General features: G+C 50.2%; 1 protein-coding gene across 2 annotated transcripts; it reads left to right on the forward strand.

The window, feature by feature from the left end:
* The first annotated feature begins 1,553 nt into the window (after positions 1 to 1,553).
* LOC103472140 (striatin-like) lies at positions 1,554 to 14,039 on the forward strand. 2 transcript variants are annotated; one of them, XM_008421545.2, is made up of 18 exons: positions 1,554 to 2,234; positions 4,866 to 4,969; positions 5,383 to 5,456; positions 5,527 to 5,611; positions 6,806 to 6,976; positions 7,051 to 7,186; positions 7,266 to 7,407; positions 8,077 to 8,190; positions 9,064 to 9,204; positions 9,275 to 9,420; positions 9,495 to 9,670; positions 9,990 to 10,037; positions 10,360 to 10,481; positions 10,558 to 10,725; positions 10,824 to 10,964; positions 11,584 to 11,685; positions 11,761 to 11,847; positions 12,814 to 14,039. In XM_008421545.2, exons 1-18 carry the CDS (start codon positions 2,022 to 2,024, stop codon positions 12,981 to 12,983), a joined length of 2,340 nt encoding a protein of 779 aa, XP_008419767.1. In that variant the 5' UTR covers positions 1,554 to 2,021; the 3' UTR covers positions 12,984 to 14,039. The 2 variants fall into 2 exon arrangements, with proteins under 2 accessions (XP_008419767.1, XP_008419777.1); XM_008421555.2 differs by lacking the exon at positions 1,554 to 2,234 and adding an exon at positions 4,156 to 4,188.
* The last annotated feature ends 1,354 nt before the right edge of the window (positions 14,040 to 15,393 follow it).

A 15,393-nucleotide genomic window follows, 5' to 3' on the forward strand; every position in this document is an offset into this window, starting at 1 on the left:
GGTCACCTGGACGGGTCACCTGGACGGGTCACCAGTCTGTCGGAGTTAATTAAACCATTTTTATATAAATATTTGATTTTATCAGCCAGTTCAGTTCCTGGTTCATCTTTAATTTTCGTCATATTTATTTATACTTTATTTATTTATGCTCAGCCTTCAAATCACTGACTTCCGGTGTTTTACCATTTATATTTTATTATTTCAGATTATTAAATAATATTTTCCTGAAGGAGGAGAAACTACGCCGATCACCTGCAGCAGCCAATCACCTGAAGGGAACGAGGAGCTTGACGTCATCACACAGGTGAGTCAAGTCGCTACAGACGGAAATAAGTGAATATTCCTTCAAAATAAAAGCCTAAGAAAGGACCGGTCCAATCCGAGGATTCTGATTGGCTCTTAGCTGCCAGGTGTTTGCGGACCATCAGGATCCCGACAGGGAGGAGTTCTGGGATCGATTCTGGTTCTGGTAAAAGTTTCCCTTCATTTAATCAGATCTAAGTAACGAGGAGACGTTCATGTTCATCATTCTGATTTACATGTGAAGCTCATGTTTCCTGGCTCTGCGCTGGTTTTTACTGGTTTCGTTTGTTCTGCCTCTTGGCCAGGACTCCTTCGAAAAGGAGGTTTTTTATCTCAACAGGATGAATTAAGTTAAATAAAACTAAAATATCTGGTCTAACTCCTCTTGATCGTCTTCCGGCCTCCATCTGCCTCAAGTTGATTATTTTCATCCTTCAAAGATTATTTTATATTTCCAGCCAGTATTTGTGGCGCTGTCAGTTTTCATGTGTTGATCATTTTCCTCATGTTAGTTAAAGATCCAGTTTCTATTGGTCAGCTGGCTGATGACACAACATCTCCTTACATAACCTGAATGTTTCTCACTGAAACGTTTCCAAAGACCTCAGATCTTAAATTAAATGTAAATAAGTGTGAAATGTAGCCTCTAGAAGACTGACCTTTATCTACTGCTTTTAACATTCCTGTAAAATCCAACCTCAAATATCTGGGTGCATATTAATAAAAATAAATCTGAATATTTGGGAGAAACTTCAAAAATGTGAAACTCGTTTAAATAAATGGACACAGATTTATCTCTCCTGCATGATCAATACCAGCAATCAAATCTATCAACAGGATGAATTTTGACTCCATATGGAAACAGAAAAGTGTAAATCAGAAAAGGTCATTTAACCAAACAGTGCAGATGGACGACTGCAGCTGTTGATCTGACCGCATGAAAATAAACTGGCTTCTTAACAAATCCAGATGTTTATGGTTCCACATTCCAGGTGAAATATGAAGTTAGTTTCCTTCTTATATGTGACTTTGACGTTAAAAAGTTAAACTTTCCTTCTTTCAGCAGCAGATTTTATTATATTGGAGATGAATCCATAACTGCAGCTGCCTGAGGAGCTGCTGCTGCAGAAACATTAATAATAAATCAATCTTTGGCTGCAAGGTGTTTGTTCTGTGATGCATTTATTAAATCATCATCATCATCATCATCATCATCATCATCATCATCATCACCACAGGTGGTCTCAACACGCTGCTCTCCTGTCTGGATCCAATTCTCCTCACAATTTCACCATTACAATGTGGCCATTAAATAAGGAATTAAGTTAAAATAACCCATAAAAATCATGGCAGCGACAGATGCAAACGTGATATATTCATAATTCAGCCAATCAGAGGAGACTCATCATTTTTTGCGTTAATACTTTAGATTTTGTTTTTGTAGTGAATAAATGGTTTATTTATTGCTATAAAAAACATCCCAGCTTTTTTCTTTGCATCTTCTGCTGTTTGCGTTGCACCTCTTATTGTGAAGGTCCAGCCCGGAAGTGCGGTTGCGGTGTAAACGCGGGAAGCTTTGCGGTCCGTCCATCTGACAGCTGGGTCAGGCTGTTCGGTTCTCCTCGCAGCTCCTTCATGGACTGAGGAGTCCCTGCAGCAGCGGGTGTCAGAGCCGAACCGGACCGGACCGAACCAGCCTCCTCCTGCCCGGTCCGGCCATGGATGAGCAGGCCGGTCCCGGAGTGTTCCTCAGCGGCGGCGGCGGTTCGGGTTCCGGCGGCACCGGGAGCGCCAGAGCCCCGCCGCCCGCGGACGGAGCCGCGGCCCGGGCTCACTACAGCATCCCGGGGATCCTCCACTTCCTACAGCACGAGTGGGCCCGGTTCGACGTGGAACGGGCCCAGTGGGAGGTGGAGCGGGCCGAGCTCCAGGTGAGACCCGGTTCGGCTCGGCTCGGTTCGGATGCTAAATGACCTATCGGCGCTTGTTGTGTTGGTGGTTCCGCGTGTGTGTCGGGAACAGGTGGTCCTGCGTGGTTACGTCACTTTTTTTTTTTTTTTTTACCTGCGGGACAAAACGCGTTAAAAACAACAGGAATAAGGGGCTTCCATTATCGGACATACGCTGCTCCCAATCATCAGACACGGAGAACCCCTGGCGGTGTCCGATAAAGGGCGCACGTTGGTTGTTTGCGGGGATTCCCCGCACAGGCTGCGTTGACCGGTTCGGGTCTCTTCAGGAGGAGTTCGGGTCGGTAACGCAGCTTCTACTGACATTGTGGACCTAAAAATGAATAATTTATTAGTAAAACAGCAGGAATATTGGAGAGATGAAGATGATGATGATGATGATGATGAAGGTCCCGTCAGGCTTCAGGAGCTGCAGCTCTGAAACCCGGATCAGCTGATCACTCCAGAGGAAACCTCGTTGGGCCAGAAGAACTGGAGAAGCACTGCAGATCGGACCTGGTGCTGAACCGGACCGGGTCCTCTCCACTCGGCTCCGGTTCTGCTGGTTCAGCGTCTGGTGTTGGACCAGTGGAAGAAAAATGTTTCTGGTTTTCAACATTTCAACTGACTGAACTCTGAAAAGTGTGGAGTGTTTGGGTTTAACCCTGAACAGAGTCCAGATGTTCTGGTTCTGTCCTCACAGAACATCCAGCATCCTGGAGACACAGGAGCCCAAAGAGAACCATCAGAACCGGTCAGAACTGCAGATTGTATTTGTAAAAAAAACAGTTTTAAACCAGAGGTGTCCAAAGTGCGGCGCGGGGGCCATTTGTGGTCTTGGACGGATGTCTTGCAGTTGGACACCGACCCGTTTGACCCGTCTGACCCGTCCAGTTCAGCTGGTTGAGAATTTTAATTTCAGTCAGGATAAAATTATTTCTGATACGATTTTCTGACGAGGGAAAATCTTTGTTTTTATAACCAGAAGAACTTTGTTTATCCAGAGTCTTTCACTGAAAAACCGACTTTACTGAATTAAAATCAGCTTTTATTTCATTTATTAAATTTGAGCAGCATTTTGAAAGAAAGTGACATAAATCCTACTTTCTTTCTGAGAATAAATTTGTTCAGTTGAGCCCAAAAGAAATGTGAAGCTACAGGCTTTTCTACAAACGACAAACGTTTCTTGTTTTGGATGCGATGAATGAAATGCATTTCACACAAAAACAAAAAATCAGACGACTTTGTTTGCTTGATTTGATTTGATTAGATTTTTCCTCAGCCTGTGAGAACTTTTGACCCGACGATTTTAGCCAACATGACAGAAGGTTTTGTGACCCCAGTGCTTTGCTCTGCAGAGGGTCGGACCGGACCGGATCAACTGGACCGGATCAACTGGACCGAAGTTTATTTCTGGGATGTCGATCCATCTGAATCCTCAGCAGATTCCTGGGAATGTTGGAGTTTAATGACATAAAGATGGGAATTCCTGAACGAGTCAGAGGCTGAAAGTGGGTCAGAACCAGAGAAGAACCGGGTCAAGTTCTGACTGGGACTTCCTCCTCCTCTCCTGCATTCGTCCTCTTGTTCTCCCTGGGAGTGCTCCCCTCATCTTCATCAGCTTAGCCCCCGCTGCCTCGTCTTCATGAGGAACCATAATCCCCTCGCTGCTCCAGATTCAGGCTGCAGGAAATTCCCAGTCGTCCCGGAATGAAGTGGATGATCTCTGAAGTGGGAGATTAAATAGGCAGCAGAGTGAGACCTCCTGTCTATGCGAAATCAAACTCTGATGCTAACCAAAAAAACCAAAACAAACTCTGGTCCTCCAAACTTCGGTCTGGGTTTGGTTGAAGTGAACTCTGGTTCAGTTTGAATGCATATGTGACCAGAGACCGCTCCAAAAGCAGGAAGTGGACTACAGCACATGGCATTCTGGGTAAATACAACCAAAGCTAACTTGTTAGGCTAGCAGGAGAAATAGCTCCTAGTTTTTAGCCAAAGACTAAAGAGAAATCCTCCAACCGCTAAAATCCTCCATCTTGTTTCCATCTGGTGAAGAAGGAAGTTGCTCTCAGTGTCTTCAGAGGTTTTTGTGTCGTTTCCTTCAGTGGTTCTTGGTGCAGCGCCCCCACAGGCCAGGAGGGGAACAGGTTGGTTTGACTCAGCAGAGAGAAAGAACCACAGCTGGAGGCGGAGCAGATGTTTAGGTTCCAATAGAACCGGGTCGACCGCACTGTTAGCAGACAGGTTCTGAGTCGGGTCCGAGTGCTGCTGGAGTTCCTGCATCAAACATCACAAATGGAGGAATTTTCTCTAAATGTTCAACATTGCAGCTTTTAACACCTCATCGGATTGGTCATGTAGAAAGAGACCCGACATGTGAAGGGGTCAAAGGTCGGTCAGCTGGTCTGGTTTCCCAGGAGGCTTTAAGGTCACGACTCCCACAGGAATGAGGCTCGTCCCGTGGAGACAGACTCCTATTTAGACTTTACTGGTTTCAACTCGTTTCACCTGGTTCTGGTCTTCAAATTTTCCTAGAATGTGTTTAGAGGAATTCCAGACGGTTCTGCCTTGTGAAACCGGAACGTGTTTGTGTCTCCATGCTCTCTGCAGGCGCAGATCGCCTTCCTACAGGGGGAGCGGCGAGGGCAGGAGAACCTGAAGAAGGACCTGGTGAGGCGCATCAAGATGCTGGAGTACGCCCTGAAGCAGGAGAGGTGAGGCTGCTCTCTGATTGGTGGAAAACTGGTCCTCTAATTGGTGGAGAGCTGGTCCTAAAGCCAACTGCAGATTTAAGATAAATTTTAAGTTGAATGTATCTCCATCACTAATGTTCAGATAAGAGCCGAGTCAGTCAGTTTCTTGAAGACATTGTTGGCAGAACCAGACTGGTTCAGCTCTGATTGGTCCACACATCCCAGTTTGTTTATAAATGAATGGTTACTGGTGGAGTGTCACAGGGCTGTGTGATTGGTCCGATTCTCTTTAGTATTTTAATTCTTCCAATCAGACAATATTCACTGACAGAAGTTGTTGTTTTTGGACCAGAACTTCTGAAAAAGAACCTGCTCAGTCAGTTACCTGATCTGGTTTTAGATTATATTTTTATGACGTGTTTGCTGTTCCTCAGAGCCAAATATCATAAACTGAAATATGGAACGGAACTGAACCAGGGAGAGATCAGAGCTCCGAGTTACGACTCAGGTAAGGAGGGATGAAAGAGGGGTACATGCATGATGGATGATTGGATGGATGATGGATGTTTCTTCCTCAGATGAAGGCAACGAAAGCGAAGCTTCCAGTCCTCCCAACAGCAGCCATCAGCTGAGCTGGAAACAGGGTCGGCAGCTGCTCCGACAGTGAGTACACACACACACACACACACACACGCACACGTACTTCCATACAAACTGAGGACTTTGAATCTTCCATTCATTTCAGTGGCTGCACTCAAGCCAATCCCAGACATTTTCCCAGACCAGTACTAGTTACTCCAAACCTGAACCAGAACTTAATGATTCACATCTCACCTCTATTCCTACCAGCAAAACTGAACAAAAACTGAGAACCAGGAAAATGTCCTCGCTTCCAGAGATGACCTCAAACCATGGGTTGAAGTGGTGACAGTGGTCCTCAATATGCACTATAAACAAGTGTACACACACACACACACACACACACCGCAGATCCAGTTCTGACCTTAAGGCAGGAAATCTAGAGGATAGATCTGTGTGTGTGCTCAGTTCACTGTGCTTAAAAAGGCTGGGATATCTCAGCGTCGTCTCCCTTGTGGTGATGACAAGCGTTCCCATCTGAACCACCTGGCTGGCTGCAGTCGGAACAGCTGCCCCGCTCTGGGAACGCTGCCCCGCTCTGGGGACGCCGCCCCGCTCTGGAGACGCCGCCCCGCTCTGGAGACGCCGCCCCGCTCTGCTGTTTTGTCCCAGCAGTGTCTGGGAACGCTGAATGGAGGATTGTGTGCTGGTGCGACAGGAGCGGCTGGTACGGGGGAGGGGGGACTGCAGGCTGTTCAGGAACGTCGCTCCACATCGGACCGGGCAGCTCCGCTGGCTGACAGAACCAACCCGGACCGATCCGATCCAGCTGAGCAGGAATTCTGGAACTTTAGGTAAACTACCTGCTGGATCTGATTGGGTTCTGAATGTTGGGAATATTTGATACTGATTTCCTCATGAGAGAGTGCTGCTGCAGGTTCAGCATTCCCTCCGGATCAGAACCAGGGACAGATCAGAACATCTGGGTCCAGATGGTTCTGATGTTCTGAAGCCTTCACTGTCTGATCTCTGAGACAGAAAACGGATCGGATCGTTCCGACTCGCTGCCAGGGAATTTTTGGAACAAAAGCAAGACTTGAGGAAGAGGACGGGTCCGGAGTTCTGAACAGAACCTTAGTTCAGGTTTGGACTGATCAGGCAGAACATTATGACCAGTGAGAGGCCGCAGACCAGTCGGGGAGCTTACACTGGTCACACTGGGAAGCTCCTGCAGAACCTTTTTCCTGGTCCGGACTAACTGCCAGCCCGTTTCCCCAGGTACCTCCAGGAGGTCGGATACACCGACGCCATCCTGGACGTGAAGTCCCAGAGGGTTCGGGTTCTGCTGGGCCTGTCCGGAGAACCCGGAGACGGCCCGCCGGACCGGAGAACCGGGCCCATGGTGAACGGAACCGAGCCGTCCTCACTGAAGGACAGCGGCATGGTCAGGTAAGAGCCGAGCCAGAACCCGAAATACCCAGAACCTTCAGAGCCCCGATTAACCGGGTCGCCTGTCCCTCCAGTAAACCGGACCTGTCGGACCCGGCTACTGTTCTGGAGGCGTTCCGGTTCATTGAGAGCGCCGCGGCCGAGTTCAGCGACGAAGACGAGGAAGAGGACAGCGAGTCCAAAGACAGAACCGTTCTGGACCTGGCTGCCGTAAGTCCAATCTGTCCTTGTTGAGTCTGGGAGCAGAACCGGGTTCCTGTGACCCAGACCTGGGTTCTGATGGTTCCAGATGGTGAGGAAGAAGCCGCCGTCGTCCAGCGCCTCTGACCTCAGCGACGACCCCGACACTGAGGAGGCGCTGAAGGGCTTCGACTTCCTGGCCAGTCCGGACGAGCTGGACGGGTCGGATCCGAGGAGAGGGGAAGACTGGGGTGAGCCGGGTCGGGTCCAGCAGAACCTCGTCAGATTCTGGTCTGACATACAGCAGTAAACCGGGTCGGTTCTGGATCTAAAGCAGTTTGTTTTCCAGAAGCTGCAGCTCAGCCGGTTTCCTCCAGAACCTCCTGATCCGACTCTGACCCATGTTCTGGTACTTGAGCAGAACATCTCTCCTTCTCTCTGGTTGCTTAGCAACCCGTGATGGAGGGCTCTCCCACGCAGCCAATGATTCAACACCTCAGCGTGACTCAGAGCTGCTTTCACACGCAGCCAGAACCGCTCAGAACCGGGCCCAGATGGGCCAGAACCCAGACCAGATCCGGGTTCGGGTCTCAGCTCACTGTTGAACTTGAGCTGTCGATCAGAACCGGCCCGGTTTACTCCCAGATCAGCTAAAAAGGAGGATCAGTAGAAATGCTGCTCAGCGGCTCCCCCTGCAGCTCAGATGCAGGAACTGCAGCACTTTACACTTTATTCATGCTTTTATTTTCTTAATCATTTTGATTTCACTTCCTTTTCTTCTGATTCTTCTTCTCTGTCTGAAGTATTATTATATTTTATATTTATATTATATTTACAGAAATACGATCAGCTCCAGACTGCAAGCATCTCGTTCCCGTTCTGTTAACCTGCTGTGATGTTCTGATGGTTCTGACCCACAGAGAAGGAAGAGCCGGCGGCTCTGGGAGAACTGGGCTGGGACGTGGACCAGAGCCTGATCGCCCAGCTGAAGGAGCAGTACAGGAAGGAGAGGAAGGGGAAAAAAGGAGTGAAGAGTGAGTCCTGATCCGGCTGCTCAGGTTCCGTTCCGGGTTTTCCAACCTGCTGGGTTGACTTTCCTGGAGGAATTTGTTTTCTTCTTTTCAGCTTTTTCCTCCTTTATTCTGTCAAACAGCGCCCCCTACCACATGTAAAGATAAATACAGTTTATTTCACAGTTTAATCTCAGATTAAAACTGAAAATTCAACCTGGTTCTTACCAGTTTATATCAAAAACACTTGGAAAATAAGTGTAAAAGAAAAAATACTTTCTTTAGGAGAATAGAATTATTGGGAAACTATTATTGTGCAGAATTATTACGCAACCAAGTTTTTTTTTTTAAACACAACCCTGTTGCATAACACCTTTAGATGTGGTGTTTATGTTGTCTGTTTTATTTTGATCCTGTATGTTTCTTTGTTTCACATAAAGTCACTGAGGAAAAATAGAAAACGTGGGGAGAGGAAATGGAAATGCTGCGTAAACAGACTTCAAAATAAGAGCAGTCGTTAGCTCAAACCTAAAACACGTCAAACTTTATTCAACTGATCGTTAACGAACCAGCTGAGTAAATTAGCATTCAGAATTCCTCTGGAAAAAGTAGTGGAAGCTAAATGTGCTAAAGCACTATGCTAAGTGTTAGCTCTGCTGCTAGCAGACGTGCTCCCACCGCTGGCTGTTTGCAGCGTTTTCTGGAGCATCTCTGACAAACTGTTGGTCATTTTTCACCTCAGAGCTGCTGAATCTGTTTTTACCTCCACAAAAGCTGCTGCCTCATAATAAATTATTCACACCTCAGAGGTGTTGACCTCTTTAGGCCACGCCCCCTGGAGACACAACATGCCTGATGATGTCTGGTTCTGTTGCTTCCTCCTCTCCTCTTCCTCAGGGCCGAACCGCTCCAAGCTGCAGGACATGCTGGCTAACCTGCGGGACACCGAGGAGCCGCCCCTGCCGCCGGCTGTGTCGCCTCCATCCCGCCCCAGCGTTCCCAGACTGAGCGAACAGGAAGTGGGCCGGCCGGATGACGGTAAGCTCCGCCCCCTCCGCCGCGCCGGTGCGTTGCAGCACGGCTACATTCCTGCTGTTGGTCCCTGCAGAGCCGATGACGTTCCTGCCGTCCGGAGGGAAGTCCTTCATCTTGGGCAGAGTGGATGAGGCCGTCTCCAACGAGCTGGCGCTGGGAGAACTGGGAGAACTGGCCCAGCTGACGGTCGCCAACGAGGCGGAGAGTCTGGGATACGACGTGAGTCCAGAGACATGTTCCTGTTGGACGGTTGGATGACCGGTTGGATGAACAGACCGTCTCGTCTCTCCCAGATGGCCTCGAACTCGGAGGCTCTGAGGAAAACGTGGAACCCGAAGTTCGCCCTGCGGAGCCACTTCGACTCAGTGCGCGGCCTGGCCTTCCACCCGGTGGAGCCGGTTCTGGTCACGGCGTCCGACGACCACACCCTGAAGCTCTGGAACCTGCAGAAGACGGCGCCCGCCAAGAAGTGAGGCGCCACGCTGAACTTTACCTGACCCCAGAGCCAGCCAGCTGCCTCATGATGTGTTCGCTGCTCCAACAAAGTGGGAGTTTTTGGTTCTGATGCATTTGGACAATACAGAATTTTCCATTTTATTTCTGAATTTGTAACTGATGTAATTCTCAGTCTGGCCTCAGGGAGGCAATGTTTCTTGATGGAGCTGCTTTAATGTGAGGAAGATGATGAGAGGCGAAGGAGGTTCAGACCCAGTTTGAGACGCTGGGAGCTACGGGAAGCGCTTCAGTTGGACTGGTTTTCATCTCAACTTCCTGTTCTGTTCCTCCAGGTGTGCAGCGTTAGACGTGGAGCCCATCTACACCTTCAGAGCTCACAGGTGAGCCGCCCTGACCCATGACCCCTGACCTGACGATCCCTGACCTCATGGACACGACATGTTTGGTTCCAGTTGATCCAGTCCTGGCTTTCCTGTCTGCTTCCTAAAGACGACTGAATTACGCTCTGCAGACTGAAATCCGCTCCACGTTTTCCTACAAACCTTCCTGTTTTTATTACCATAAAATATATCAGATCTGCATTTCCACACCTGATTGGTTCAAATCAGACTCTATTGGAATATTTGGATCGGACCAGAACCTATTAGAACCTGGTCAGGACCGGGTCAGAACCGGTCCTGACGGTACCGTCTCTGTGTGCAGCGGCGCCGTCCTCAGCGTCACCCTGAGCTCCAGCGGCGCCCAGTGCTTCAGCGGCGGGTCGGACGGAACCATCCAGAGCTGGAACACGCCGAGCCCCAACGTCGACCCGTACGACTCCTACGGTACGGCGCCCCGGCCCGGTCCGGTCCGGCCCGGAGGAGCCCTGCTCTAACGGTGTCTGTCTGTGTCCCGCTGCAGAGGCCTCCGTCCTGCGGGGGGCGCTGCGCGGCCACTCGGACGCCGTGTGGCGCCTGGTCTACAGCTCGCCTCACCACCGCCTGCTGTCCGCCTCGGCCGACGGGACGGTCCGGCTCTGGAACGCCGCCGACGTCTGTCCGGCGCTGGCCGTGTTCAACGGAGACGGAGGTGAGGACCCACATCCATGCATGTGGAGGGCCGGTTCCGTTAGAGGTTCTGCTGATGACCCGGTCGGGACCGGACCCTGTGTTGTGGTCCTGTTGCAGACCTGGGGGTCGCGACCTCTGTGGACCTGGTGAGCAGCGACCCGGCCTACATGGTGACGTCGTTCGACTCGGGTCACATCGGACTCTTCAACATGGAGACGCAGCAGCTGGTTCTGAAGTTCGACTCCGCCGGGCCTGCAGGTAGGACGGGCCGGAGGGAAAACCCGGCACGGATCGGGACGGTTTCAGGGTGGAGCTGGAGCGGCTAGACGAGCGGACAGCGCCACCCTGCTGCGCTGCACTGTATGGCATTATTCTGCATGAAGCTTCCAACTATTAACTGTAAAGTTCTTGATTTTATTCATAATAAATCTACAAATCCCAGCAGGAGCAGCTTCCTGCGCCCGCTGCTAGGGGGCGCTGCTTCCAGAGTTACACTGGGTTCTTTATCACAAAAGAAGGAAATGGGTCATATTCTCAGCATGTCATCCATTCATTCATTCATAAATGTCACAGTTTCAGACTAAATGTTTAATAATTATCTGATTTGGTTCCATTGATGAATGAGTGAGATGACATGGTGAAAATGTTTCCGTCAGGCTAAATAGTCCAAACATGGCTGGGAGTGTTCCCAAACGGCTCGCTGCACTCTGGTACCGGTTGGATCCGGGTCCGATCCGGTCCCGCCCACCAGGGGTTAGCGGACCCGTGGTGGTTCTGTCTGGGCGGGATTGGTTCTGAATGGGTCCGGGTTCTTCACCGGGTCCATTTCCAGCCCATACGGTTCTGGTTCTGACCCGCTGGGTGTCTGTCTCCCCAGAGTGTCCCTGTCAGATCAACCGGGTCCTGAGCCACCCCACGCTGCCCATCACCGTCACCGCCCAGGAGGACCGCCACATCCAGTTCTTCGACAACAACACAGGTGGGAGCGCCGCCTGCGGGTTCCGGCCGGATCGCCTGCGGTTCCGTCTCCTAACCGGGTTCTGTGTTCCCGAAGGTAAACCGATCCACTCCATGGTGGCGCACCTGGACGCGGTCACCTGCCTGTCTGTGGACCCGAACGGGCTCTACCTGATGTCAGGAAGTGAGTCTCCTGAGCTTCCTGCAGCAACTCGGCCCGGAATCTCACCGGAACATTTTCCCGACCCGCTGCAATTCCTGCGCTCCGCTTCGTGTTCCTCCGCCACATAAAATCCCAGGAAACCAGGAAGTTCCTGGAACGCCATGAAACGTGGAATTCCAGGAACTTTACCTGACTGAAATAATCAATCATTCTGGCGATCAATCAGGAAAATTGGCTCATTCTGCATGTTGTTCAGTTAAAGCTGCACAAACTTTCAGAAGTTTTTTTATATATATTTGTTGAAACTGTCACCAGTTGGCTGTGCTGTGGTGGCGCAGGGGTTCAGCACAGCCCACGTATGGAGGCCCCAGTCCTCGACGCGGCGGTCGCAGGTTCGATTCCCGGCCTGGTGACCTTCGCTGCATGTCCTCCCTTCTCTCATTACCAACTTTCCTGTCAATTAACTATCAAATAAAGGCCAATAGAGCCAATAAAACCTTAAAAAAAAAAAAAAAACTGTGAAAAAGTCGATCTCCTTCTGCGAGCGCTAACCGGAAACAACCAATCAGAGCCTGGAGGCGGGTCTTAGCGCTGTCAATCAGGATCTTGTGACGTTGCCTATGTCCTTCCCCCTCTCATTAGCAGCGAGTACATGAGATTGATTGACAGTGCTAAGCCCCTCCCCCTGGCTCTGATTGGTAGGTTTTGGTGCGTTCAGCAGCTCAGGGAAAAGATGGAATATGGAAAAAACATTTTATTGCCTAAATGCAGATTCCTTTAACCAAACCTCTGAATTTTACATGTAAAGATGTTTTCATCCTAAATGTAAAATATTTATATTCATTGTTCAGGTTTGGCTTCATTTCTGCTCTGAATTCAGGATTAATGGTTTCAGTGGGATTGTTTTCCCAGGACGGCTTCCTGCTTCCTGGGAACTAAAATATTCCCAGGAATGTTGTGCGTCCTGATTGTCTGTCTCCCTGCCAGGTCACGACTGCTCCATCCGCCTGTGGAACATGGAGAGTAAGACCTGCATCCAGGAGTTCACCGCCCACCGGAAGAAGTTCGACGAGTCCATCCACGACGTGGCGTTCCACCCCACCAAGTGCTACATCGGCACCGCCGGCGCCGACGCGCTCGCCAAGGTCTTCGTATGACCCGGATCCGGAGGGCCCGCCGCCGTGCCGACTCGGGCGGACCGGGCCGGACCCGGGCCGGCCGCGTCCCGCTCCGAGGGAACCAGGAGGAACCGGAAGCAGCTTTTGCTCCAACCCCGGTGCAGCGTTCCGCTGCCGGGATTTCTCTGTGTTTATGACGTGCCTTTCTCCTCAGAGCCGACGTTCCGTTAGCCGTTCACCGGCAGAACCCGGCCAGAACCATGAGCAGAACCCAACGGTCCAGGGTCGGCCTGGTTCTGCCCCCTGCAGGACGACCGCATCATCGACGCTGCAGAGTTTTCCTGTCGAGGTTCATTCCAGTTTGTTTCAGGACTTTTCTCTCCGCGAGCCGTGTCAGTTCTCCTGGAGTTCTGGACCCGGTTCTGGCCCGGTTCCAGGCGGCCTGTCCGACTTGTTGCACTGCAGAGGAAGATCTGTGGCGACGCTCAGATTCTTAGTGTTTCTGTTGACTCCTGCCCGATCTGTGGATTTCCGGCTGAGCGGCCGGTTCTGTGTTGGATGTTCTGGTTCTGGTAGGTCCAGTTTGTTTTCTCCATCTGTTCCTGCTGGGATGTTTCTGGAGTCGTTCCTCTGGGAAGCAGCAGCGAGGAACGCCGGTGTGAACATCGGAAACAGGAAGTGTACAGTTTGTTCCAGGAAATCTGAGCATCCGGAGGAAACGGACCGAACGGAATCTGAACGGAATCTGAACGGATGTTTTCCTCCTCCTGGTTCTGAATGAGCTGAAAGAAAAGTTCAGCTCTCCGGAGGAGACGTTCCTCACTTTTATCTGCTTGAGCTTCCAGAACATTTTTCCAAGCTGGATCAGCTGATTGTTCCTGAGGTGACATGAGAGAAAAATCTGAGCCGATTATCGGATCACATTCCCACCAGAATCCGATGTCGGGGGGAATTTCTGGAAATCCGGTCCAGTTCATCCCTGAACCAGTCGGTCCAGTTAGGAGATAAAAACCAGGAATCCTGCAGACAAGTCTGGAAAAAACAGAAACATAAAAAAGGGAACATTTAACTTTTTATTACTGTGGGAACAGGAACTAGAGGTGTAAAAAGTGTGGCCCGGGGGCCATTTGTGACCCGCTGGACTGTGTTTTGCGGCCGTCCTGACCAGCTGGGAAATTTTTAATTAGGATGAAATTATTATTTATTAAGTTATTAAAATCATCTTCCGGTAATCAAATCGACCTGCTAACCTCCACTCTGAACCCAGATCTGATTTAATCTCATGGATTAAACTTTGCTAAACACGTGGGCGTTTCCAAGGTAACGGTGACCAAACACCCATCCACCCACCCTACCTACCCATCTACCCACCCACCCTACCTACCCATCCACCCACCCACCCTACCTACCCATCTACCCATCCACCCACCCACCCTACCTACCCATCCACCCTACCTACCCATCTACCCACCCTACCTACCCACCTACCTCCCTATGCGATCGGCGCTGGTGAATGTTTATTGTACTACGGAGCAGAAAGCTGACGTTGTTGTTTCTCCCTACATCCACTGGGTGGCGCATGTTGCTACAATCGATAGTAGCCACACAGGCTCACCTGCTATAAGGAAACAAACGCACCCAGTACAACAATTTAATTCTATTGGCTGAGAGGTTGCCAGACGACTGTGCCAAATAGCGTTTCCGTAAGCGAGCAGAGACTGAGCGTGAGAAGTTTAGAGTACAAGCGTAACAAGTTTTGAAAAGAAAGACATGAAGTCCTGCTTTCAAAATGAACGTGTGCTCTTGAATTATGGCAGGAAAATGTCCCCATATGTCATCATTTTCACACATTTTTAGACGTTTGCCACGTCTGGCTCCTTCTGTTGCAGAATTATGAAGCATATCTCACGTCGTTGATGTAAAAGTCGGATAAGATCGTTCAGACTGCAGACGCTCTGAAAACTATCGGATACGATTCAGCTCCACATCTGGAGGTGGGACAGATCAGAACCTGTTGAGGCTGATGTGGGTCGCATCCGGCTGCTCACTGCAGGTCAAAGGTCCTCCTCACTATTCCGAGCATTCTGTCACTGGAGCTCTCCTAAGGCCAAATGTGCTTCATGAGTAACTTTTATTTATTTAAATTTCAAAAATTGGAAGAATTTTCCAAAAATGACGTCAGTAAAGGGCTCAGGATTCCTGGGGAAACCGGGCCTGATTCCTGCCGATTCCTGCTGATCCCTGCTGATTCCTGCCGATTCCTGCTGATCCCTGCCGATCCCTGCGGATTCCTGCTGATCCCTGCCGATTCCTGCTGATTCCTGCCGATCCCTGCCGATTCCTGCTGATCCCTGCCGATTCCTGCCGATTCCTGCCGATCCCTGCCGATCCCTGCCGATTCCTGCCGATTCCTGCTGATCCCTGCTGATTCCTGCTGATCCCTGCCGAT

Source organism: Poecilia reticulata, linkage group LG1 (assembly GCF_000633615.1).
Source record: "Poecilia reticulata strain Guanapo linkage group LG1, Guppy_female_1.0+MT, whole genome shotgun sequence".
In the NCBI taxonomy this organism is placed as follows: Eukaryota; Metazoa; Chordata; class Actinopteri; order Cyprinodontiformes; family Poeciliidae; genus Poecilia; species Poecilia reticulata.